Below are 24,780 nucleotides of genomic sequence, written 5' to 3'. Positions count from 1 at the left end.
ACAATGATCAAACAACTATCCTCCACCAGTGCACATTTTCCACCACCAATGTTCCCTCTATCCCCCCACCTCTTGAAAAAATTTCCTCAATTTATGCTTAAATGAGATGCAAGAAAAAAATAAAATAAATGAGATGCAATAGAGTTCTGTCTTCTTATAGTTAACTTTAGTTTTCCAATATATTTTATGTATATACATTTGTATGTACATATGAGAAATAATCCAGTAGTTGTTACCCTACCCACTATGGTTTTATTACTCCATCTGGACATTCACTACAAATGAAGGGGTTTATCTTCAGGTGGGCTATCTAGGTTTTATTTATAATGGCACCTAAGATTACTTGTTACATATGCTAGGAGAAACAAACTTTTTTTAACTTCACAATTGCATTATAATTAAATAGTTCTTTATAAAATCTATTTATATATTTTGAAGTTAAGGGAGAAAGCTGTGTTTTTTAAATTTTTGGTTCATAAATGGAAAAAAGCATATGTGCACACTTGCATTATTTTAGAAAATAATGAAAAATATCTTTCTTTTCTGAGACACCTCAACATGTAATAACAAGAACAAAAATTTACTGACATGCCCCATAGACAAGAGCTTAGATTGTTCTCCGAAGTGAACAGAAACCATTACTATTTGCATCACACAGATAAAATTATGGCAAATTTGTAGTAGACACAAGTCTGAGTTTAAAACCCCAAGTCATACCACAACTCTACTGAAATGTGTCTGGGATTGGCAGAAGTGTTGTTCTTTTAGGTTTAGTACCTTTGCAATTTAAATGGGCAAAACCAGATTAACAAGAGAAAAGATTTATAATGCAAGTAAAGATCATGCATCGAAATAAATGTTTTGAGTGTTTTAAACAGACAAGCTTTCTGTATGCAAGTCCTGATCTAAGACACTCATTGGATTTGCCTGGAAGAGAAGGAAGATTTGGGCATCGTCAAATGTAAACCATTCTCTGCCACCCAAAAGCTATAAAGGGATGTTGGTGGAAGGCATATTCCAGCATCAGTTATCACATGAATTCAGCCTGCACATAGCCCAGACTAGAACTTTATCTCCTGCGTTTCTTCCTTCCCATTCCAGCCGTCAACTGTCCTGAGATGAAAAACCTTCTGTACCCAGAATCAAAGAGTAGCTTGTGGTGTTCAGCAGAGGACAGTATCGCCAAGAAAGTAGTTTTCTTTGAAGCCTCTTCCCAAAGGGAAGATCCCAAAGATCTTTCTGCGGGGACTGAAACACGGTTCAAGTGAGAAAAGGAAGTTTCCAATGACGTCCTCAAAAGTATATATGACATTCTGATTCAGACCATCTTATGCAGGTCTTAAGCCCGTAACAGATTGCATTTGCGTTTCAAGGCACGAATATGGGTGTGAATGAAGTACAGGAGAGGCTGGGAGATCATGAGAGGACAAATGAGCCTAGGGGCTGCCTCATCCCATCATAGCAGCGGCAAGTGAGGGGTGGGCGTTGACACCCAACACTTAACATGAAACGTTATTGTTTTGTTTTGTTTTGTTTTGTTTTGAAAAAGGGAAGAAAGAGAAGCCATGGACTTTCATTCTCTTCGATTACAAATTGCAGGAACTCTCCATTGCCCGCCACACTTCGAGAGGTCCTGGTCACAGGTCTTCTCTGGACATGGCACCGGAACCCCTAAACCGTGATTCTCGCTAGACGCTTTGGAAAAGCGGTGGGCACCGGTCACTGAGCCTGCCTACGCTTAGGAGCTAAGCGCTCTTGGGAGGCGCGTTTAATACCAGCACTACTGGCAGCAGCAGGGTGGGGCTGTCGGAGGGGCGTGGCCACAAAGGAGGCGGGGCCATAAAGGAAGCGGGGGGGGGGGGGGCGGGGCCGTCCGCGTTCAGCCTATAAAAGGTCACCTGCGCCGCGCGACCGTAACCCCGGTCGGAGCGGGGCCGCGGAGGAGTCCAGCTGCTGGGCTTTCGGCCTCTGAAGGTGAGCTGCGCGGTGCGGGCGGCTTCCCGCTTCCCGGGAGCTGGGGTTTAGGCTGTGGCTCTATAGGTCCCCGGGGTGTGGTGGCGAGCGAGCCGCTCCCAGAGCCCAGGGCGACGGCGGATTTATCGGGAGCTTCAGCCCCAGAAATTGATGCCCGTTCGGAGACCAAGGTTCCCGGAGGCCTTACCGCTGTGCCCACCAGCTCGCGTCTCCGCGCCCACTCGAGCTTTTTTGCAGGAAGCCCGGACCTCGGGCTGCCTCCCCGACCCCGGGAACTCACCGAGGGCCAGGCAGCGGGGCCCACGCTGTTGGCCCCTGTTCGGGTCCGGGGCTTTAAGTACCCAGGTGCGATCCCAGGCATCCCATATGGTCCCGTCCCCCCCGCCCCCCTAGCGCCGCCGGGAGTAAGCCCTGAACCTTGCCGGGTGTGACCCGGGGGAAAAAAAAAAAAGAAACAACAACAAACTACTGGCCAACTTCCAGGGTGTTGGCACATGAGGTCATCTGAAGAATGGGTTGTTGGACATGTGCCTACAGAGAGGTTAGTGGTGGTGCTAATATTTTGCGGTCCCGCTAGCCGGTTTTGTGAGCCCCACTGTGCACTGAGGGTTTGTGGGGGAGGCGCTCAGTCTGCGTTTTCCTAGGTAGGAATGGAGTTCAGAGTGAATTTATGAATTGAAATTAGGGCTCTGGCTGACTTGGTGGTCAGATAACCTGCCTTGCTTCTGTGAGGTTGGAGTGTGTTTTTCTGGTTTCTCACACAAGTCTGATCACTGTTCAGATGACTAAGGTATGTGGGAACCACCTCCCCGCCCACCCCACACACACCTGTTGAAGGCTGCATTATTTAGAAGCAAGTCAGAGGAAGTTACTGGCTGCATTCCACAGGCCACAGCCCTTTTCAATCCGGGGGCGGGGGGCGGGGGGCGGGGGGAGGGGGAGATCACCCGCCCTCAAAGGCTTGACAGCTGACTCATCCCGCCCAACCCCTAAAACCCCTACAAGGCACCTGCTCCTCCACAGAGCCACAGCCTCTGCCCCTGAGCTGTAGAGGGTGAGTAAGACTTTCCTGCTGTTTCAAGAGCACAGGCACTCCGGGATCCTGGCCTTGGAGCTGTAATATTCTGTCTCTGCCTCGAGGTCAGTGTGCTTCTCCCCAGGCCTAGGGGGAGAGCACAGCAGAGGAGCTGGACCCCTCACCTCAGCCCCACATAGGCAGAGGCGTGCTGATGTCTACCTCGCTGGCCCCGCTCTGCTCCGGGTCCTTATTTGTGCTTGGTTTCTGGTGAGCGCTCCTGCTTCTGGCTTCCTCAGATTTTTCCTGTGCCCAGTGCTTTCCTCCTGTCACTTCCCCCACCCCCACCCCATGCCACTTTTCAGCTGCAGGGCTGTGGCCTTGGGTCACCTAGATCAGCACCACGCAAAGTATGTGTACCTGAACTCACAGAAAGAGGACTCTCCTTTCCCAGCCTGTTCATGTGTCACTGTGCTGTGGGTGATGAGGGTCTGGGATTTGGCATCAGATCAGATTTTGGACCTGGGCCGTGCTTGAGGGTTGGGCAATGTTGACCAAGCTGCATAATTGGCAGTAAAATGACAAGCCACCTGGGGCTAGAGCACAGTGGGCTGGACATTTACCTTGCATGCTGCCTACCTGGGTTTGATCCCCAGCATCTCATTCGGTCCCCTGCACATCTCCAGGAGTAATTCTTGAGTGCAGAGCCAGGAGTAAGCCATGAGCATCTCCGGGTGTGACCCATAAAAGCAAAAATAAATAAATAAAATAAAATAAAATGACATCTGAAGAATAATAGGTTGCTGGTCATCTAGAACCTATAGAGAGGTAGTGGTGGTGATAATATTTTGTGGTCCCTCTAGCCATTGTTTGTGAGCCCCTCTGTGCACTGAGGGAGCCATCCAGTCTCAGTTTGCCTAGGTAGGAATAGAGTTCAGAATGAATTTAGTTCAGAGGTTCTGGCTGACTTGGTGGTCAAAGAACCTGCCTTGCTTCTGTGAGGTTGGAGTCTGATTTTCTGGTTTCTCACACATGTTCTGAGCACAGTTCCAGTGATACAACTATTTGGGAGCCACCTCATGCCCCTCAGCGCAACTGATTGTTCAGTCTTCAGTGTCCTGCTGCTAAATGTATTAGCCCAGTGTGACCCCTGGCCAGCATAGTAATTAGAGAAGTGCAGACAGGGATGAGAGAGATAGTATAACGGGTAGGGTGCTTGCTTGCATGCAACCAGCCTGGGTTTGATTCCTGGTACTACATATTCTGCTCTGAGCACCATCAGAAATGACTCCTGAGTATAGAGCCAGGAATAAGAAAGGAAAAAAAAAGTGCAAGCACTATGGGCAGGATATCAGAATAACATATGTGAGCCCCACGATGAAGAGAGAACTCCGCAACTAGGATGTGTGACAGCACAATGATAATAGTGTGCCCCTCCTGGTGCATCCAGAACCAAGTGTGAGAGCTCCACAGTAGAGCATGAGATGTGGTCCAGTCATCACAGCAGCAACAAGAGGAAGGGCAAGGAAGAAAATGTTTATGGGAGAAAGTGGCAAGCATTCCCAGAAACATGACTGAGAAGGCGTGCGACCCTAAGTCTGCAGGGCGGCAACCCCCTAATAGGCATGACGCTAATGATGTCCATGTTCTCAGAGTGAAATCTGGCCCCTGTTTGCTGATCGTTGCTGCAAAGAAAGCATTACATTGTGCTGAGCGACTTAGAGGAGGAAGTCCAAGTAAAATGCACCTTAGTGGAGGAGCGTGGCCGTGTGATAGAATTCATGTTTGACAGTGCAAGGACAACTCTGAAATGGGAGGGCATGAAACTTCTGGGCCGGGGTGTAAAACCACAGGCAAATTCCAAACAGGGTATGCTTGAGACTTTCTAGGGGGAAGATGTACTTCTGCCTATGCGCCATGCCCTCCTAAGGCGTCTCCGCTAAATAGTTGGCCGGCGAGGCTATGGCGTTTAATTAAAATTAACTAGCAATGTTTACTGGCCCTACAGCAAGTTGTAAAGAAGCCCGCATAGGGAGGCTGGCAGGTGGGGCAATTGATAGAAGTTCTGGGCAGCAAGAATTGTCTCTGGCAGCAAGACCAGATAGTGGTGGGAGGGGCTGTTTGATTATAATGGACGTTGATGTAAGTCTCCTCGGAAGTGAGCAACTGTTTTTACCCTCACTATCTCAGCTTGCTTGGCTAAAACACAGACTGTGTGTGTCACAGAGATAAGGCTGCAACGACACAAGCCCCGGGCCCCTGACGGTAATGTTAAGACACTTGTACGTACAAACTCTCTCGTGAGTGGAAGCAAAAAACCAAAAAAATAAGAAAGAAAGAAACACCCGGTGTAGCTCTGCCACTGCTAAGCTGCTGCTCTGGGGCATGTCACTTTATCCCTTATCCCTGTTAAGATTCTTTTTTTTTTTATTTTGAAAAGAGCGACCTTAATTTTATTTTGAGTCATCAAATTCATCCCCGTTTAAGTCCTTGGGCACTCGGAAACAGCTGTACTCAACATGCATTTGGCAATGTGGAGTGGGGGTGAGGGATGTTCTCTGAACAATCTCCCCCCAGCTGATCCCAGCATAATGAGTTGTTGAGAAATTGGATTCACAAAGCAGCCTTCCTACCAGACTCCAGCTAGTGCTTAAGAGCTCAGAGTGAAGTTTAAATGTTCCTCTACTGGGGCTGGAGCAATAGCACAGCGGGTAGGGCGTTTGCCTTGCATGCGGCCAACCCAGGTTCGATTCCCAGCGTCCCATATGGTCCCCTAAGCACTGCCAGGGGTAATTCCTGAGTGCAGAGCCAGAAATGACCCCTGTGCAAAAAAATTAATTAATTAATTAATTAAATGTTCCTCTACTGTTTATCAGTTCTGATGTATTTGTTTTTATTGCTGTGGAGGAGAAAAACACCACCCAGCGTTAGTGGCTGGGCATCCCACAGATTTACTAATATTTCAGTCGTGTGCCGGAAGTTAGACATGGTTCTGTCCAGGTTCAAATCATGCTATGGGCGGGCTGGGGTCTTTTTTAGCGGCTCTGTGGAAGGCTTTGCCTCTCCCCATCCAGGTCATTGGCAGATTTCAGTCCTGTGATTGAGGTTGTGTCAGGTGAGGACCTTCTTGGCTTCTACAGCCACCTGGACACTTCTCTGTGTCCCTATTCCTCTAACTTCAAATAGTGCCATCTTCAGCCACCGTGGACGAGAGCAGCTCTCCCCGCGGAGCTCTTTCCTCTTCTGTTTGCACTCCTCCCCTCCCCTGGCCTCATCTTCAGGATGGACTTACACTGATAATCCAGAATAATCTTTATAACCTTCATCTCTCCTGTAAAGACTCTTCACAGCACAACTGTCTAGATTCATAGGCTCCAGACTGGGGTCTCTTGGCAGGAGGGGGGACTGCTTCCTACTATGAGTGTGTAAGTTAGCTCCCTCTTCAGCCTCCTCTTCTTGTCAATAGAGCCAGAGATTAAATTGGCTTCACAGCATTGTGTGAGGATTGAATATGGCAACATGCCACCCCTCCTCCCCACCACCACATGCACACAGAATTTGCTTGCTCAGTGGGAGTGACACAAAAACAAAGACTTGACACTGAGCCAGAGTGACCTCGTGGAGAAGAGGCCCCTCTGCTTTCATCACAACTGTAGCTTCTTCTGTAACATTTGGGGAGAGATGTTTCTAATATGTGTTATAAAATTTAAATGAGTTGAAAGGGCATTTGGGGGGCTGGAGTGAGAGCACAGCAGGTAGGACGTTTGCCTTGCACGCGGCCGACCCGGGTTCGATTCCCAGCATCCCATATGGTCACCCGAGCACCTCCAGGGGTAATTCCTGAGTGCAGAGCCAGGAATAACCCCTGTGCGTCGCCGGGTGTGACCCAGAAAGCTAAAAAAAAGGGCATTTGGATGATTTTAATGTTAGACTAATCTCCAAATCCCTGCAGCTGATCTGGGTTCAGTTCCATGAGCACTGCCAGGAGTAATCCCTGAGCACTGCCAGGTGTATAGTCCAAAAAGAAATAGACATTTCTAATTTTGAATTGTTTTTATATCTTATTTTGTCATCACATCAGGCAATATGTTGACTTTAACATATTGTGTTTTGATTTTTTCCAAGATAGAAGGAATTGGTTTGCTTTTTCTCTTGTAGGAATCTCACTTTGCCTCAAATGCTCTTCTCCCATGAAAGACACAGTTGGTTCTTGTGACTTCATGAGTGTTCAGTGTAAGAAGTACAGTCAATCCTAAACCAGTGGGACTCGAGGTAGTTTTGATAAAACCCTGAATTCTATAGACTGATTTATCCTCAGGGCTGGGATGGGGCCGAGCCTCCAGCAGTGACTGGGACTTCTCCAGGTCTGCCCTTACTAACTGAGCTACAGAGGGTAGGGGTGCTCATCCCCGTGTGTCCCTCCACCCGGGGGCACCAGCTTACAGTGGGCTCATCAGTGAGGGGAATGAAGATCACACGGGGTAGGTATCTTCTTCACAGCAGTAAAGAATTCGCCTGTAAATTGCTTAGGTTGATATGCCACTAAATCTATGTGTGTGTCATCAAATTTCTTTGACTAGATAGACCGATATTTAGGGGGACTTAAGTTGGAGAGACTTTTTTTGGGGGGGTAATAGTTTTCATTGAATATTTACATAACTTATAATGTCACAATCTTTATTTTTTAAAAAATATTTTTTGAATCACCATGAGATACAGTTACAGTGTCCATCATTTGGTTTCAGTCATAGGATGATCCAATACCCATCCCTTCACCAGTGTACATTTGGCACCACCAGTGTCCCTACCTCTTCCATCCCCATCCCGCATCCCTCCCCCTCTCCCCCATCCTGCCCCAGCCTGCCTCTATGGCAGGCACTAGTCTCTTGTATTCTTAAAGGCACACTGTACTGTGGCTGTTCTCTCATCTGACTCTCCAGTGCTAGGAGGTACCTAAAACCCCCATACCTTATAGGAAAAGTGGGGAATGGTGCTCGGTTGCCCTGGCCAAGCCAAATCTCATGTTCTGGGCTTTGCCTCCCCAAGGATCTGAACTACCAACCTCTCCTCTTGACTGTCTCAGTCCTCACCCTGGAGCCATTCTGTGGGCAGTGACACTCCCCGAAGGGCCAGCATAATGGACGGTGGCAGTTTGTCTCTTGGGAGGGGGCACAGGGTTTTGGCTTCCCGAAGCTACTTCTCTCTCTTGTACCTAGAGCGTTTCTTGAGTACACTGAGCAAAGGGGAGGGCCCCCCTCCCCCATCTGAGAGCACTGCTGGGTTTATAGCACCTCATGTGTCCTAAGCCCCCAGACCTTCCAGCTCTTGGTTTCAAGTCACTGGTTGTCATTTGTTGATTCATGATCTCTGTGTCCCTTCCTTCCAGATCCTGTAAACAGCTGCCATGGGAAGTAAAGGAGGATTTGCCCTTCTCGGACTCCTGCTCATCCTGGCTGCACTCTGCCATTCAGGTGAGTGGACCAGAGGGACTCAATTCTGGATCATCTGGGCTCCGTCAGCCAGGAGCCCTTTATTATTATTTTTTTAAATTTTCTTTTTATTTTTTGGGTCCCACCCGGCAATGAACAAGGGTTACTCCTGACTCTGCACTCAGGAATTACTCCTGGTGGTGCTTGGGGACCATATGGGATGATGGGAATCGAACCCAGATTGGCTGCATGCAAGACAAACGCCCTACCCTCTGTACTATTGCTCCAGCCTCCCCTTTATTTTTAATTAAAAAAAAATTTATTGAGTCACCGTGAGATACAGTTACAAAACTTTCATTGTTTGAGTTTCAGTCATACAATGATTGAACACCCATCCCTCCACGAATGCACATTTTCCACCACCAGTGTCCATAGTATTCCCCCTGCCATATACACACACACACATCCCAATCCGCCCTCTGCCTCAATTTCCCCCATACTCTCTCTGCTTTGGGGCATTATGGTTTGCAATACAGATACTGAGAGGTTATCACGTTTGGTCCTTTATCTACTTTCAGCACACATCTTCCATCCTGAGTGATCCGTCCAACCATCACTGACTTCGTGATCCCTTCTCTATTCCTGCTGCCTTCTCCCCCAGCTCATGAGGCAGGCTTCCAATCATGGAGCAATATTTCTGGCCCTTGTCTCTACTGTCCTTAGGTGTCAGTCTCATGTTATATTATTTTATATTCTACAAATGAGTGCAGTCATTCTATGTCCCTCTCTTTCTGACTCATTTCACTTAGCATGATACTCTCCATGACCATCCACTTATAAGCAAATTTCATGACTTTTCTTTCCTAACAGCTTCATAGTATTCCATTGTGTAGATGTACCAAAGTTTCTTTATAACCAGTTTTCTGTTCTCAACCAGCCCTTTTTTCTTCAGACTTGTGAAGATTGGGTTGGAGCAGTAGTACAGTGAGTTGGGTGCTTGCCTTGCACACAGTTGACCCAGATTTGATCTCTGGCACCCCAGGAGTAATCCTTGAGCCCTGAGACCCCAAAACAAACAGAAACAAAACAAAAAAAGTCCTTGAGTCCTGAGGCCCAGTGAGGCCCCCAAACAAACAGGAAACTCAGAAGATTGACACCTGTGACCTCAGGCTGACTTTGGTTCTTTCCCTTCTGGTATTACAAGTCTGCAGTTGAGTGCCAACTTCCTGTGTTACAGTCTTGGCTCAGTGGAGCAGTGTTCTCAGTTACAGCTTTCTGGACTGTAAATGCTTTCTATGAGCATGAGGGCAAGTTATAGTAGGGGTGCAATCAGCAGTTTAAAGTTAACCCCTCTCTCGGGGCAGCTGAGATAGTACCATGGGTAGGACATGTGCCTTATACACAGCTGACCTGGATTCAATTCCCAACATCCCCTATGGTCCCCTATGCATGGAGCCAGAAGTAAGCCCTGAGCAGAATTGGGTGAGAGTCAAACACCAAAATTATCATCATCATCATCATCGTCATCTCAAGTTAACTCTCTCACCAGGAGCTGTTTGGGCCAGCAGTTGGGTGCATCTCTATGGTGCTGAACTCAGTCCTCTTCTTGTGTGGCCCTCATTATCATATGTAGCACATGTTTGTGACACCATGAGCACAAGTCATTCCACAGTTTGTACTTGTATAATCCTTATGGCAACTGTATGGAGTACGTGTAACTTTTATCAGTATTCACAAATGACAAGACAGAGGCCCAAGGAGGTGACATACACTATAAATGATCATCCAGCGGCCGTCCAGCCGGAATTTATACTCAGACAACACAGCAGCAGAGTGTCGGCTGTCAGTCCCCTTTCCAACCACTGCACGTGGCGTGGGTGTCATTCTCTCCGTGCAAAGCAAACACCCCACCTGCTGGAAAATATCTTTTCATAGCAGTAATCACTGTATCACTGTCATCCCGTTGCTCATTGATTTGCTCAAGCAGGCACCAGTAATGTCTCCATTGTGAGACTTGTTGTTACTGTTTTTGGCACATTGAATATGCCACGGGGAGCTTGCCAGGCTCTGTGATGTGGGTGAGATACTCTCGGTAGCTTGCCGGGCTCTCCGAGAGGGGCAGAGGAATCGAACCCAGGTTGGCCACGTGCAAGGCAAACACCCTAAGCCGCTGTGCTATTGCTCCAGTAAATACTGCCAAATACTGATTACATAGCTGATGCTGTGTGGCAGGAACAAAGTTATTTCTGATTATGAAAAAGAATGGGCTGAGCAGTGTTTTCTCCCCAGTCGTACTTTTCCACCTCTGCCCATGGAAAATGTAAAATATGACTAACCTTATTGTCACCATTGTTACAAAAATGATGAAGGGGAAATGGTCCTGCCAAACCTAAATTATAGCTGGCAATAAGGAATCTTTTTTTTTTTTTAACAAAGATACTATTTTATTTTTTTTTCCAACAAATCTGGGGATTTTTAAAAATTATTTATTTTATTGAATCACCATGTGGAAAGTTACAAAGTTCTCAGTCTTATGTCTCAGTTATACAATGCTCAAACACCCATCCCTTTACCAGTGCCCATATTCCACCACCAAAAACCCCAGTATACCTCCCACCCTCCACCCCCCAACCCCCGTCTGCGTAAGTGATAAACTTCACCCCATTTTCTCTTTACCTTGATTACATTCCATATTTCAACACAAAACTCACTATTGTTGTTGGATTCCCCCCCCCCCCAAAATAGCACTATTGACAAGGAAGCATTTGATAATTAGTTTTCCATTGCTGAGAATGAAGAGATATGAAGTTGTGCGGCTGCAGTAGTGGCCGTGCGGTTTAGGATTTCTGTATTTTAGTATTTTAGTAATTAAGTACAGGGAGATTTATATTAGAAATTGTATCATTTACCTTCCTGGAGCAGTATGGGGCAATGGCTTAGTTCACAGTCTAGAGACATGGCTGCAAGCAGTTTCTGGGACCAAAAGTAGTCTAGCTGGCCTCCGGATCATGGTCAATCAGCAGCAAAGCGGCCGCACCAAAGTGTGGTCGCCCGGGGAAGAGTCTCGGCGGAGCACGTGCTGGTATCGGCCCTGGCCCGAGACTCTGGCAATGAGGAATCTTAAAAACTTTTATCTTTAATTTACTTTATGCCTTATCATTGGTTATTTTTTTGTAGCATTGGTTTATAGAAATTTTACAGTTTCAACGAATATATATGTCACAGTTCTGTCCCCAGAAGGACCCTCTCCTCATTCCTTTCAACCCACTTTCCTTTCCTCCGATATCCACTGTAGTTTTCAGTAAATCTAGGGTTTAATTTTGTTGTTTTTTGCCTTAAGAATTCAAATTTCACATGATTGTAATCATACAATGATTCATTCTCTCACACTGTCTCTCTGTGTCTGTTCCTCTGTTTCTCTGTCTCTCTGTCTCTGTCTCTTTCTCTCTCTCTCTCTCTCTCTTTCTCTGGTTTTTGGGCCACACCAAGCAGTGCTCAGGGCTTATTCATCACTCAGGAATCACTCCTAGCATTCTCAGGACTGTATCATATGTGGTGCCAGGAATTGATTCTGGGTCAGCCTCATGCAAAGTAAACACCCTGCCTACTCTTTTATTGTTCCAGTCCTTATCTTTTTTTAAACGTATATAACAATGATTATTTTGCACTTTTTTACTTATTTGATTTTGCAGAATCACCCTAAGTCCCATTCATTTTGTCCCAAAGGGAACAAGGTCACCATTTTTAACGGCAAGAAAGTACTCCATAGTACATAGAGCATAGCTGTTATGTGCAGTCATCCATTGATGGCTTCGATATGGAATCCTACACACTTAAATGAGAGCAGTGATGGTTTTTCACATTAGGAAGCTGGAGGCCATTTGCTTCTGGTACAAGTTGAGTCTAGTATTCAGTGTTATTGCCAGAGCATGTTGTGAAGGCGTGTAGTTGCTAGCCATCCTTTATCTGGGAATGCTTCTGCCAAAGGGTAACTTCCTCAATAGAGAACAGCTTCAGAGAGAATTCCTATTCCAGAGTTCCTCACATATTCTGCTAAAGGTCAGAGTTGATATTTTTGACTTTGCAAGCCAAGAGACCAAATTGAAGCTATTATGTAGATTTCCGTATAAGTAACAAGAAAATACACTTTTGCATATTTTCAGTTGGCAGAGTTTAAAATGTATTGGGGGCCAAAGTGAGAGTATAGCAGGTAGGGTGCATGCCTTGCATGTAGTCACCCCCAGTTCGATACCCAACACCCCATGTGCCTGGCAGGACTGATGTCTGAGTGTAGAGCAAGGAGTAAGCCCCAAGCACTGATGGGTGTGGCCCCAAGTCAAAAAAATAAAATGTATTAATTTGTACAATGATTTATAAGACGTAGGTACTATGGAGAAGAATGGAATTCTCTCCCCAAGAGTGGAGAGAATTTTACTTAATTGGGCTTCAAAAGTTAATCTTCCCAATCTTCTAATAGGTTGTAAGTGTTCAACTCTTAGTGGGAATCACAATGAAATGTTATGTATTTCATGTTTGGAGAAATGTATTTTCATATAGGTAGGGCCATGCAATAATTACTGGTCCTTGTGATTAAAATTAGAGTATGTTCATCACTTGGGAGACTTTTATAGGATTCTGTTCATTTATTCTCTTGTTATTTTTGTATCGAGTCCAAAATATTGATCATGACTTTAGTTTGGCTGGAAAGAGCAGATTGGTGTGGGAAGGGAAATTGGCTGTGAGTTGCCAACCTCTTTCTTCATTTGCCAGGAGGGCAAGTCCAGGCGGGTCTAGCACTTACTGTCGGGTTTTCTTCCTGATTCTAGGTCACAGCATAAGGTGCTACCAATGCAATAAAAATCCTCAACGCTGTCTTAATGTCGAGGACTGTGGCGGTAATTCGGACGCATGTTTGTCTGTGGAGGCTGGTAAGTGTCTAACCCTTCCCTCCCAAATATGATGGGCTTATGAGAGCCTGGGGAAATACTTGCACCACCCCAATTTACATTGTAATCAACAAGTGATAGCTTAACTTTAATGGCACCACTGCATATTTTTTATATTCTTTGAACCAAAAGAGTTTTGAATTTTAATTAAAAACAAACTGTTTTACTGAATTTTAAAAAGCGGTGGGCCAGAGATGTGGCTCAGCCCTAGAGGATAAACCTCACATGTGTGAGAGCCTCAGTTCAATTGCCAGAAACTGCCCTTCCCCCCCAAAAAAAAACCCAAAAAACAAAGGAACTAAGCTCTTTCCACATAAACACATAGATGCTTGTGCCTCTCCATTTTTTTTCATTTCCATGGAATTCCATGGTATTTTTCTTCCTACTATAATTTTATTGAAGTGATATTTTTAACAGACTCTGTTCTTTAGTCACAGTGACCCTTAACCTCTTTTATGAATAATTTCTAGGAGTGGGCTTGCTGAAAAAAAGGGAGCACGTGTTTTCAAATCTTGGCAAATTCCTAAAAGCAGTATAACTGCCCATTTTCTCCCACATACTTACACTATTCAGGCTCGGATAAAATTTTAAATTTTATGGAAAATTCCAGTAAAACTGTATCTTCTTTTACTTAATAATCTCCGCCCCCTTACAAATGCACTCAGGGTGCACATTCTTGCCCCAAAGTCTCTGCTTTCACAAATGAGGCCCTAAGAAGCAGAGTTCAGGGTTCAAACTTGGATCAGAACATTGACCACGGGTGGGTTCAAACTTGGGTCAGAACTCTAACCACTTGCTTACCTACCCTTGCACGTGTGTTTCAGCGGCGGGGCAGAACAGATATTTTCGGTGTTGGAAAAGAAAGGAATGCAACTACCTAGATATTTCAAGACTCCTGGGGGAAAGCCAGCTAAAGTACCGCTGCTGCGAGTACGACCTGTGCAACAGAGATGACGCACCCATGGTGTCAGGAAAGACAGCGCTACTGGTGGTCCCACTGCTGGCAGCAGCCTGGAACGTCTGTTTCTGAATAAACTCCAAGAGGGCTGCTCTGAAACTCCCATTTCTGTATATGTCTTATCTCCTTTGCTGCTGCCTTCCTGAAGCTTCCTGTTTTTCCAGTTCAGTCCCGTAGAGAAAAGAGTAAAGCTCATAGAAGGAATTGGATGAGAGATTCAGATGACCAGTCCTTTTTGGTAGAGAAGCCCCATTTGAAGGAAGAAGTTTGGGGGAGGCGTGTGTGATTTGAGCGAGGTTGTATGCTTCTTCCATGTCTGCCTTGCACTGACCCCTTGCAGAGTAGATTCTCTGCATTTCTCAGTTGCTTCCCTGAATATATATATAAATAGTGTATAAGCATGGTAAATATTACAGATGTGGCTGTCAGTCAGAAGCTATGAAATTGGTGCTGGGAGGGGGGGCGGTGCTAAGAGGTAGAATGGGGGTTTAAAGCACTTGGCCTTGCATGTAACTGACTCTACTTTGCTTTTTTTTTTTTTTTTTTTTTGGGTCACACCCGGCGATGCACAGGGGTTACTCCTGGCTCTGCACTCAGGAATTACTCCTGGCGGTGCTCAGGGGACCATATGGGATGCTGGGATTTGAACCCGGGTCGGCCGTGTGCAAGGCAAACGCCCTATCTGCTGTGCTATCACTCCAGCCCCCTAACTGACTCTACTTTGATCCCTGGCACTGCATATGGTCCCCTGAGAACCACCAGGAGTGATTTCTTGAGCACAGAGCCAGGAGTAAGCCCTGAGCACTGCTGGATGTGACCCCCAAACCAAAAATAAATGCTTATTGTTAAAAATAAATTTATACTGCAGAGTGATTCAAATTAATTGAATATTTTTCAAAGGGTGCCCTGTGTGGAAAGAAAAAAACTTTCAGATGATAGGACATGGAAATATAAGGTCTGCTTCAGAGAGGTAGCAGTGATTAAAACCTAAACTTTCTTAGATTTCTCAATATTCTATGGTCTTGGCTGCCTTTAGCTAAAAAAAAGAAAAAGGCTAAAAGGAAAAATGAAAAGTGTTAAAATTATTCCACCTACCATCTTTCTTGTGTTGGAATGCTGGGAAATCTTGACTTTGTCACATGTGGTTAAAGACTGAGCATTTCAACATTTTATGTTACATGTGACTTGCAGTAATGAGTATGCTTATTTTGAAGTTTTTGGTTTCAACATGGGTATGAAGACGCTTACCTACATGTGTTGTGTATCTATTGTATTAGCACAATGAGAATAGTCTTTAGGGCTGTAATCTGGGACTTCCCAATGGATTATGAGCATCAACAGGGATGTGTTTGACAAGCTGACATTCAGTGTGGTGATTTCTAGCTGACTTGGTACAGATTATATTTAAAAAAAAAAACAAACCTGCAAAGTTTATTGCATAATCACTGCATAATCACAGATGCCTAAGATTTGGAAACCCTATCAGTATTTTATAAAGTGAGACACCTTTCCAAGAAGAGTTTCTCCTTTTCTTGTGGGTGCTGGTGATTAATTCTCAAGATCTGGTAGAGTTAATGACGTTTGTGTTCTTATCATTTAAGTTGTATTTAACATCGTAGACTGATCTTTGCAGATGGCGGAATTTCTTGATTAATGTTTTTAAAAATACTTGATTATGTACTCTATTAGACAAATGGGAACGAATGATGCTTTTCTGAAAATAAAATCTAATCAAATAGATGAGTATGGTTATTGACCCAAAGAACATCAGGATCTGGGGCTGGAGTGATAGCACAGCGAGTAGGGCTTTTGCTTTGCACGCGGCCGACCAGGTTCAATTCCCAGCATCCCATATGGTCCCCCGAGCACCACCAGGAGTAATTTCTGTGTGCACGAGCCAGGAGTAACCCCTGTGCAGTGCCGGGTGTGATGTGTGATGCAAAAACAAAACAAAACAAAAAACACCAACACAAAGAACATCAAAATCTGCACCCTGCTTTATGCACAGAGATTTGGTGCAGTTTCCTTTCCTGATGCCAGTACTAGACACAGACAAATGGAGACTGGCAGATGAGAAGTAGCTTAAGGACAGTGGTGGAAGGTCTGGAGCACTTTGGTGGTGGTGAGGTGCAATAACTACACATCAGGGACCAGGGAGATACTACATCAAGTTGGGTGCTTGTCCTGTATGCAGCTCACCCAGGTTTGAACCTTGGCATCCCAGATTGTGCCCTGAGCCCCTGCAGGGGTGATCCCTGAGTACCTCTGGTGTGACATAAAAAACTGGACATCAAAACCATAATCTTGTTAAGATACTTTTTGCAACCAAACATGCCTGAGACAACTGTGGTGAGAAGGCATAACTGACCACTGCTAATTACACCCCACTCCTCCCCAGACTGCAGGAAGTTGATCAAATCCTGGGATTGGAAGGGAAATAGCATGTGCATGCTGAATAAAGAAGCCTCTGGCTATTAAACCTGAAACCAGGTTCCTCACCTAATCTTTATGGCTAAGCAGGGCTCATAGGTGTCTCTCTTCCTTGGTTGCAAATGCAAACAGGAAATGACGGCATTAGCAGTTGATTCTTCAAGCTTTCGTGGGGTGGCACAGGACGTTGAACCGAGAGAAGGAATTTAAGATGCAAGTTTGCTCTATCTCCTCTGCAAGATGCTATTTCCCTTATCTATAGATCTATTTTTTTGCAGAAATAACCCAGTGATTTCCCCCACCCGCTATGATTGTTAGTATCTCATGTGCACTCATCTATAAGTGAAGGGGTTTATCTTCAGATTTTTCTTCATTATGGTAACTCAGTATTACTTTTAACTATACAATTGTGTTTTAACTAGGCTACTCAGGATATAATCTTTATAAACTTTAGAGTTAAAAGGGGAAACCTATAAGTTCTTCCTCTTTGGACATATAGGAACAGGAAAAATCATGTGAACATTTAAAAAACAATCGAGAGCTGGAGCCTTGGGAGGCATGAGCATGAACTTTGCACGCAGGAGTTCCAAGTTCAGTTTCTTATATGGCGTGATTTCCTAAGCATGACCAGGAGATGTTCCTGAGCATTGAGCCAAGAATAGCCCTCAAAACCACCAGATATGCACACCTGCCCCCAAACAACAACAAAAAGAAGTGTTTTTAATAAAATAAAAATAAAAAGATAATGGAAAATTTCTTTCCCTAACTCAGGCTCTCTAACATTTGCAGATCATGTACCATGCATGGGTAAGAACTTAGATTGGGGGCCGGAGTGATAGTACAGTGGGTAGGGCACTTGCCTTACATGCAGCCAACCTGGATTCCATCCCTAGCAACTCATTTCTGGTCCCCAGAGCCTGCCAGGAGTGATGCCTGAGCACAGAGCCAGGAGTAAGCCCCGAGCATCGATGGGTACAGTTCCCCCACAAAACAAATCAACAACCCCCAAAAGAAGTTAGATTGTCCACCCAAGTGAGTAAGTACCATTACTGTTACAATTACACTTAAAAAAAAATTGTTAGTACTGAAAGTATATAGCAGATCCAGAGGGTAAATCCAGGTCCCGATCTAAAACCCCAGCTCTTAATAGCTACTCTTCTGAAAAGTGGGGCAATTTCCTAATAGGTTCAGTACTTGGGTATCTATAAATTAAGTGGGAACAGGCAGATTAATAGAACATATTAATAATGCATAAATACAGGGACTTCACAGATAAATGAAATTAAGAAGAGGTTAGGTTGGTGGGATTGGTGTTTGAATATTGGATGTGATTGAATATTGTGAACTACCTTATAAAATAAAAAATTAAAAAAATATATACAATCCAATGCCTAGTAGATTAAAAAAAAATCATTTGACATCAATCTCCCATATCTACTGTTGCCTCTTTTCCTTTTAAAATAAAAGAACCTATTCTTACTTAAAAAAATGAAGAGGATAGACTTGAGCATCTAAGCCATTTCAATAAAGGGTGGCAAATTCTGAATGAGAAACAAAGGGAAAGAGGTTTGGGCTGCTTGGCATTGTCCACGGAGGGAGCGAATGTAGGGAGGCACTGTGGGAAGGTAGGAGTCGTTTAATAAGCTGCGCCAGGCAGATCTCGGTGCCATCTCTAGGGCTGAGAGTACGTCCCTTCCTGGTAAGGAGGGGAGGTCAGCATGTTCTCGAAGGAAAACTCATCTTTCCAAAGTGAAATGTAAGCCCTGATCTTGGCACAGAGTGGGAGGACAGAGCCCTTCTGTGTCTAACGATTCCCCATCCCCTTCTACGGAAAACAACCCTTAGGCCAAAGCAGTGGTTGGGGGTGATATATTCTGATCCTCCTCAATTCCCGTGTCATAAACACTTCTAAAAGTTTCCTATATTGGGGCTGGAGTGATAGCACAGCGGGTAGGGCGTTTGCCTTGCACGCGGCCGACCTGGGTTCAAATCCCAGCATCCCATATGGTCCCCTGAGCACCATCAGGAGTAATTCCTGAGTGCAGGGCCAGGAGGAACCCCTGTGCATCGGCGGGTGTGACCAAAAAAAGCAAAAAATAAATAAAAAAATAAAAGTTTCCTATATTTACCGAGTCCTACCCTATGCTCAGCCTTTTAGGATCCTTGGGTTGTATCCTTGTCCTCAAGAAGTTTGGGATGCCAACCCGATCAAAAAATGGGCTGATGAATTGAACAGAAACTTTTCCAAAGAAGAAATCCGAATGGCTAAGAGGTACATGAGAAAATGTTCAACATCACTAATCATCAGGGAGATGCAGATCAAAACAACAATGAGATATCATCTCACACCACAGAGACTGGCCCACATCCCCAAAAACAAAAGCAACCGGTGTTGGCGTGGATGTGGGGAGAAAGGGACTCTCCTTCACTGCTGGTGAGAATGCCGACTGGTTCAGCCCTTTTGGAAAACAATATGGACTATTCTCAAAAAGTTAGAAATTGAGCTCCCATTTGACCCAGCAATACCACTCCTGGGAATATATCCCGGAGAGGCAAAAAGGTATAGTAGAGATGACATCTGTATTTCCATGTTCATTGCCGCTCTGTTCACAATAGCCACAATATGGAAAAAAACAGAGTGCCCGAAAACAGATAATTGGTTAAAGAAACTCTGGTATATTTACACAATGGAATACTATGTAGCTGTCAGAAAACATGAAGTCATGAAATTTGCATATAAGTGGATCAACATGGAAAGTATCATGCTGAGTGAAATGAGTCAGAAAGAAAGAGACAGACGTAGAAAGATCGCACTCATATGTGGAATATAAAGTAGCTGAAAGGTACAAGCTTACAATGTTGTGATTCCTGGCAGACATTTCACTAGACTTAGTTACTAAAATACAGAAATCTAAAACTATGCTGCTGCTAGTGCGGCCTCCGGACCTCATATCTCTTCATTCTCAGCAATGGAAAACAAATTACCAAATGCTTTCTTTTCAGCAGATCGACTTTAGGGGGGAGAAACTCCAAATCAATAATAGTGAAATTTTTTTATTGAAATATTGAATGTAATCAAAGTAAAGTGAAAGTAAAGTGAAATTTACCAGTTACACATGCGGGGTGGGGGGCTGGGGAGGTGGGGGGAAGAGGGGAGGTATATTATGATTCTTGGTGGTGGAATATGTGCACTGGTGAAGGGACGGGTGTTTGAGCATTGTATAACTGAGACTTAAACCTGAAAGCTTTGTAACTTTCCACATGGTGAACTAATAAAATAAAATAAAATTTAAAAAATAATAAAATAAAATAAAATAAAAAAAGAAGTTTGGGAAGAAGAAGCTTCAGACAAGCCCCTTAGTGGGAACAGCTGCCCCTCCCGGGGGACACAGTCCAAGCACTTAACAAGTATATACTGTTGTCTGTCATCAGAACAACTGTATGGTGGTTGTGGTCTCTTTGTTTTACAGAAAACTGATTTAGAAGCCAAACAGTTCTCCCAAACCTACCCAGTTTGGACAACAGACTACTCTTGCCACTTCACAAATATGTGCATACACACCACACATATGCACATAGACCCCTTATATTTAGCATGTGTACATGTAAAATATTTGTATATGCATGTACATATGTATCATGTATATATACATATGTCCATGATATGTATATGATAAGCCAACAGCTTATATCGGTCTTTATACTCTTGCTAAGGTGAGGTTAAAGCAATTTTTTCTCAGTCTATAACTACCACACGTTCATTATGTAAACGAATTGGGCATGCCCCTTGTAGCATAGGTCCAGTCACCCTGAAGGAAAGGATGGGCAGGGACCAGAGAGATAGTATAGCAGGTAAGGCTCTTACTTTGCACATGGACAACCAGGTCTCAATCTTGGGCACCTCCTATAGTTCCCTCAGCATCACCAGGATTGGTTTCTGAGTGTAGAGCCACAAGCAAACCCTGATGAACGCCAGGCATGCCCCCTCTCCCCCAAATAATGGATGGGAAAAGGTTAGAAAAATATTACAGTGGATATACAGCTTGCCTTGCACATGGCAGACCAGCGTTCAATCCCAGGTACCACATATAGTCCTGCAAGCCTTTCCAGGAGTGATCCCTGAACACAGAGGCAGGAACAAGCCCTAAGCACTTGCAGGATGTGACCCAAAAATCAAAAGAAAAAGAAAATGGATGAGCTGGATCCCAGGAGACCCCAACTGTGTCCGCCTCCCTTGCCCCAGAATTGCACTGTATCTCAGGGAGTCTGACGGTCTCACAGCAAGGCAGTTCCACAGAATAGAATGCCCCACCTATCCTCTAAACGCTGATTGGGAGACACCTAACAAAACAAAAACCCACCAAGCAAGAATGAGTTTTTGGTGGGGCTGGAGCAATAGCACAGCAGGTAGGGCGTTTGCCTTGCACGTGGCCGACCCGGGGTTGATTCTCAGCATCCCATATGGTCTCCTGAGCACCGTCAGGAGTTAATTCTTGAGTGCAAAGCCAGGAGTAACCGCTGTGCATGGTCGGGTCATCGTCGGGTCATCTCCGGGTCATCGCAGGGTGTAACCCAAAATGCCAAAAAAAAAAAAAGTTTTCGGAAGTGGGTTTTGCTGTATCACCTTTGGTGATTTCCTAAGAGGCTCTCATAGGCCCGCATTTATGATCTACATCACAGGGCCCTTCCCCCCTCTCCCCCAGAACCTCCCACAACTCTGAATTTTGCTGCACTTTGTTGTTGCCTTGAACAGCCTTCCCCAGCCAACTTTCTTCTCCAGAAGCGTTTAATCACACACCCATTTCCCCAGACAGGAGCAGCAAGTGCGGGGTCAGGAATGTCTGCTAGGGCAGGGAACGGGTTTCCGGGCATTCTTGAACGTTTTCATTCTAGGAACAGAAGAAGAAGAATGAGGACATTTTCTTGTTTTGCAGTTTTGGTCCGTTCCCAGCGTCCTCCCTCGAGATGCCCTAGAGGGAGGCGTGTGGATTTCGGGGCGGTCGAAGTCATGGGTGGCGGGAAGGCGGATGAAGCGTTCAGAAAGGGTGCTAGGAGCTACCGCACCATTTGCGGAATCCAAGACCCTGAGCCACACTTTATAAAGGGCGCGCGCCGGTGGAACCCCCTCCCTCCATCCCTCCCCTGAGGGCCTATCCCACCCCGAGAGGGGCGTGGCCGGCGACCGGTGGGTGGGGCGCGCCTGGGGGCGTGGCCCCGGGGTCTGGAACCCCGCCTTTGGGGGGCGGGGCCGCGGCGACGGGGCGGGGCCTGTGGAACCTGCGAATCCCGGCGACTCGGGGCCAGGGCGCGCGTCTCCCGGCGCGGGGTTCCTCCCACGCAGCCTCTCATTCAAACGATGCCGAAGGGGCGGCGCGGCAGCCAGAGCCCCACCATGAGCCAGCGGCCGGCCCCGCCCCTCTACTTCCCGTCCCTCTACGACCGCGGCATCTCCTCGTCGCCGCTCAGCGACTTCAACATCTGGAAGAAGCTCTTCGTGCCGCTGAAGGCGGGCGCGGCGCCGGCGGGCGGGCCGGCGGGGGGTCGAGCCGTAGCCCAGGCGCCTCCGGCACCGGCGCCCCCGCCGCCGCCCCCCGGCCTGGGCCCTCCCAGCGAGCGCCCTGGCCCCCCGCCCTGGCCCTCCGGCTTGGCCCCCATCCCCTACGAGCCTCTGCGCTTCTTCTACTCGCCGCCGCCGGGCTCCGAGGTGGCAGCTTCGCCTCTGGCCCCCGGCCCCGCGGCCCCCAGGCTCGCCTCTGCCTCCCACCCCGAGGAGCTGTGCGAGCTGGAGATCCGGATTAAGGAGCTGGAGCTGCTCACCATCACTGGGGACGGCTTCGACTCCCAGCGCTGTGCGTGACCTTTCCCGGGGTGACCGAGCCACCCTTAGCCCACCCCGGTTCCCCCCGAACCCCCACCGCCGCCGCCGCCGCCGCTGCCGCTGCTGCTGCTACTGCTACTGCTGCTGCAGCTGCAGCTGCCGCGGCTTTGTGACCTCAGGCTGCGACTCCAACTTCCTCCCGGAATCCCAGATCCCAAACTTCCCTCTCAGACTCCCCGATCTTGGATTTCAACCTCCTCCCGGAATCCCAGATCCCAAGCTTCCCGCTCAGACTCCCCGATCTTGGATTTCAACCGACTCCTCCATCCAATCTCCCAATTTCCCACACTCCCATCCTCCCTCCATCCGGCGCCCTCCGCGTAACCTGGACATTGGGGACCTCCGAACCTAGAACTCGGGCCACCGGGATGGAGACGTCCTAGACGTTACGTCTCCTTAAATCCACGAATACCCCACCTGTCCCTCCCTGTAATCCCACTCCAGCTGGAGCTCCACCCATCAGGGACAGCCCCATAATCTTCACAGAATAGCGCTCTAATGCCGTAAACCTAATAGCACCATAAATAGTACCCTAATGCTGACCGTAGCCCTCTGTGGGTGGAGGGGCGAGGAGGGTGAGGTAGCTGGAGAGTTTCTAAAATGTAAGAATTGTAAGCTAGAGAGGCTTTGGGACCCATCGAGTCTCCATACTGAGAGGGGATTCCCCTGTAACCCTGAGAAGACCCCTCACCATCTGATCCTCAACGTCTGAACGTCTTTGGGATCTGGGGCAGGATTCCTCTAGCCTTCACGTAGACCTTCCTGTTACAGGGCAGTGGACCCCAAAGGGATCCTAATGCACCAGCTGCCCTGCAAACTCACCTTTCCCACCATTTGCTCAGGCTAGACCACTGCAGAGCAGAAGGTTCCAGAAAGATCACCCCCATTATACTTTAAAACAGGTTACATTGCCCACACCTCCCCCTTTCCCCGCAAGGTAAAGGGAATATGAAATAACCTAAATGTTTAGGAACTTGGGGCCAGAAAGATTGTCTCCAATTCACCATCCCTTTCCCCACAGTCATGGGACATAAAGGAACCCCAGAAAATTTGGATATCTAAGCCCTGAATTTCTCAACCACATATTCTTCACTTAAACTTAGAAGCTTGGGCTTCCCCCGCCCCTCTGGGTAGAAATGGCTTTTGGGGCCTCCTGTGGAAATCTACACAGTTGCTTTCCAAATGCTTTGGAAGCATCAGGAAAAACCCCAGCCACTCCAGCTAAGTGTGTTTTGCTCTCCCGCAGATAAATTCTTGAAGGCGCTCAAGGATGAGAAGTTACAAGGACTGAAGACTAGGCAGCCTGGAAAGAAGTCCGCCTCTCTCTCCTGAGGAGCTGCCCACCAGGGCCTAGGCAGCCACCTCCTTAGGTGTTAGTGCTTAGATAATGTGTCCCGTTCGTTGTCATTTCAAAGATCGTTATTTTCTGTTCTGTATTTACTGCTGTTATTGTTGCTCCCAGCATGTCCTCTACATACAGTGCCCACTTGGATGGTAAATCTCCTGGTCTGTCTCTGTTCAGTGCCGCTGCTGGGAAAGCCCTTGGTGGGGTTCTGCTTAGCATTCAGGGCTGCCCAAGACCAGGGGAAGTGCCTCTCAATATTGCTAAGTCATGAGGGAATTAAGAGAAACTAAGGGCAATAGATTCTACTAAATTGTTGCTCAGAGTTTCTTTAGGGGCCAGAGGGATAGCACAGCGAGTAGGGCTCTTGACTTTCTTGCAGCTGACCCAGGTTTGATCCCCGTCACCACATATGATTCATCTACCAGCCCACCTGCACCCCCCTCCCCGCCCATAGGCCAGGAGTGATCCCTGAGTGCAAAGCCAGGGGAAGTAAGCCCTGAGCACCACTGGGTGTGGTTCCCAAACAACAAAGTCTCTTTGAGGGCTGGAACAGTATGTTGGTTTTATTTCCGGCAGCTTTCATTCTTGGAAGTGTTTTTGTTTGCTTTGACATATAATGGTTTTTTGAACCACAAAATCCTTTGATAATATGATCAAGGCCATCACCCTTTCTTAGAATATACAAGAAAAATTACTGAGGGTTTAGTATTAAGACAGGCACCTCCCGTCTCTTGGGATTAGGACGAGGGAGACGCAGACAATAATAATTATAAGCAGATCATAATACAGTATCATGGACAATAAC

At 46.5% G+C, this 24,780-nt stretch overlaps 2 protein-coding genes across 2 annotated transcripts; both read left to right on the top strand.

Moving 5' to 3' along the window:
- The first annotated feature begins 1,865 nt into the window (after positions 1-1,865).
- Positions 1,866-16,858, top strand: CD59 (CD59 molecule (CD59 blood group)). The gene is made up of 4 exons (XM_055142318.1): positions 1,866-1,974; positions 8,376-8,460; positions 13,245-13,346; positions 14,189-16,858. The coding sequence occupies exons 2-4, from the start codon at positions 8,394-8,396 to the stop codon at positions 14,392-14,394; spliced, it is 375 nt and encodes a 124-aa protein (XP_054998293.1). The 5' UTR covers positions 1,866-1,974; positions 8,376-8,393; the 3' UTR covers positions 14,395-16,858.
- A 5,250-nt stretch (positions 16,859-22,108) lies between these two features.
- On the top strand, positions 22,109-23,962 carry C6H11orf91 (chromosome 6 C11orf91 homolog). Its single transcript, XM_055141030.1, has 2 exons — positions 22,109-22,601; positions 23,877-23,962. The coding sequence occupies exons 1-2, from the start codon at positions 22,109-22,111 to the stop codon at positions 23,960-23,962; spliced, it is 579 nt and encodes a 192-aa protein (XP_054997005.1).
- Positions 23,963-24,780: the final 818 nt, after the last annotated feature.

This window comes from Sorex araneus, chromosome 6 (assembly GCF_027595985.1).
Source record: "Sorex araneus isolate mSorAra2 chromosome 6, mSorAra2.pri, whole genome shotgun sequence".
Lineage (NCBI taxonomy): Eukaryota > Metazoa > Chordata > Mammalia > Eulipotyphla > Soricidae > Sorex > Sorex araneus.
Note: the sequence above shows the minus strand (reverse complement) of the source record. Positions and strands in the feature narration are given on the sequence as shown.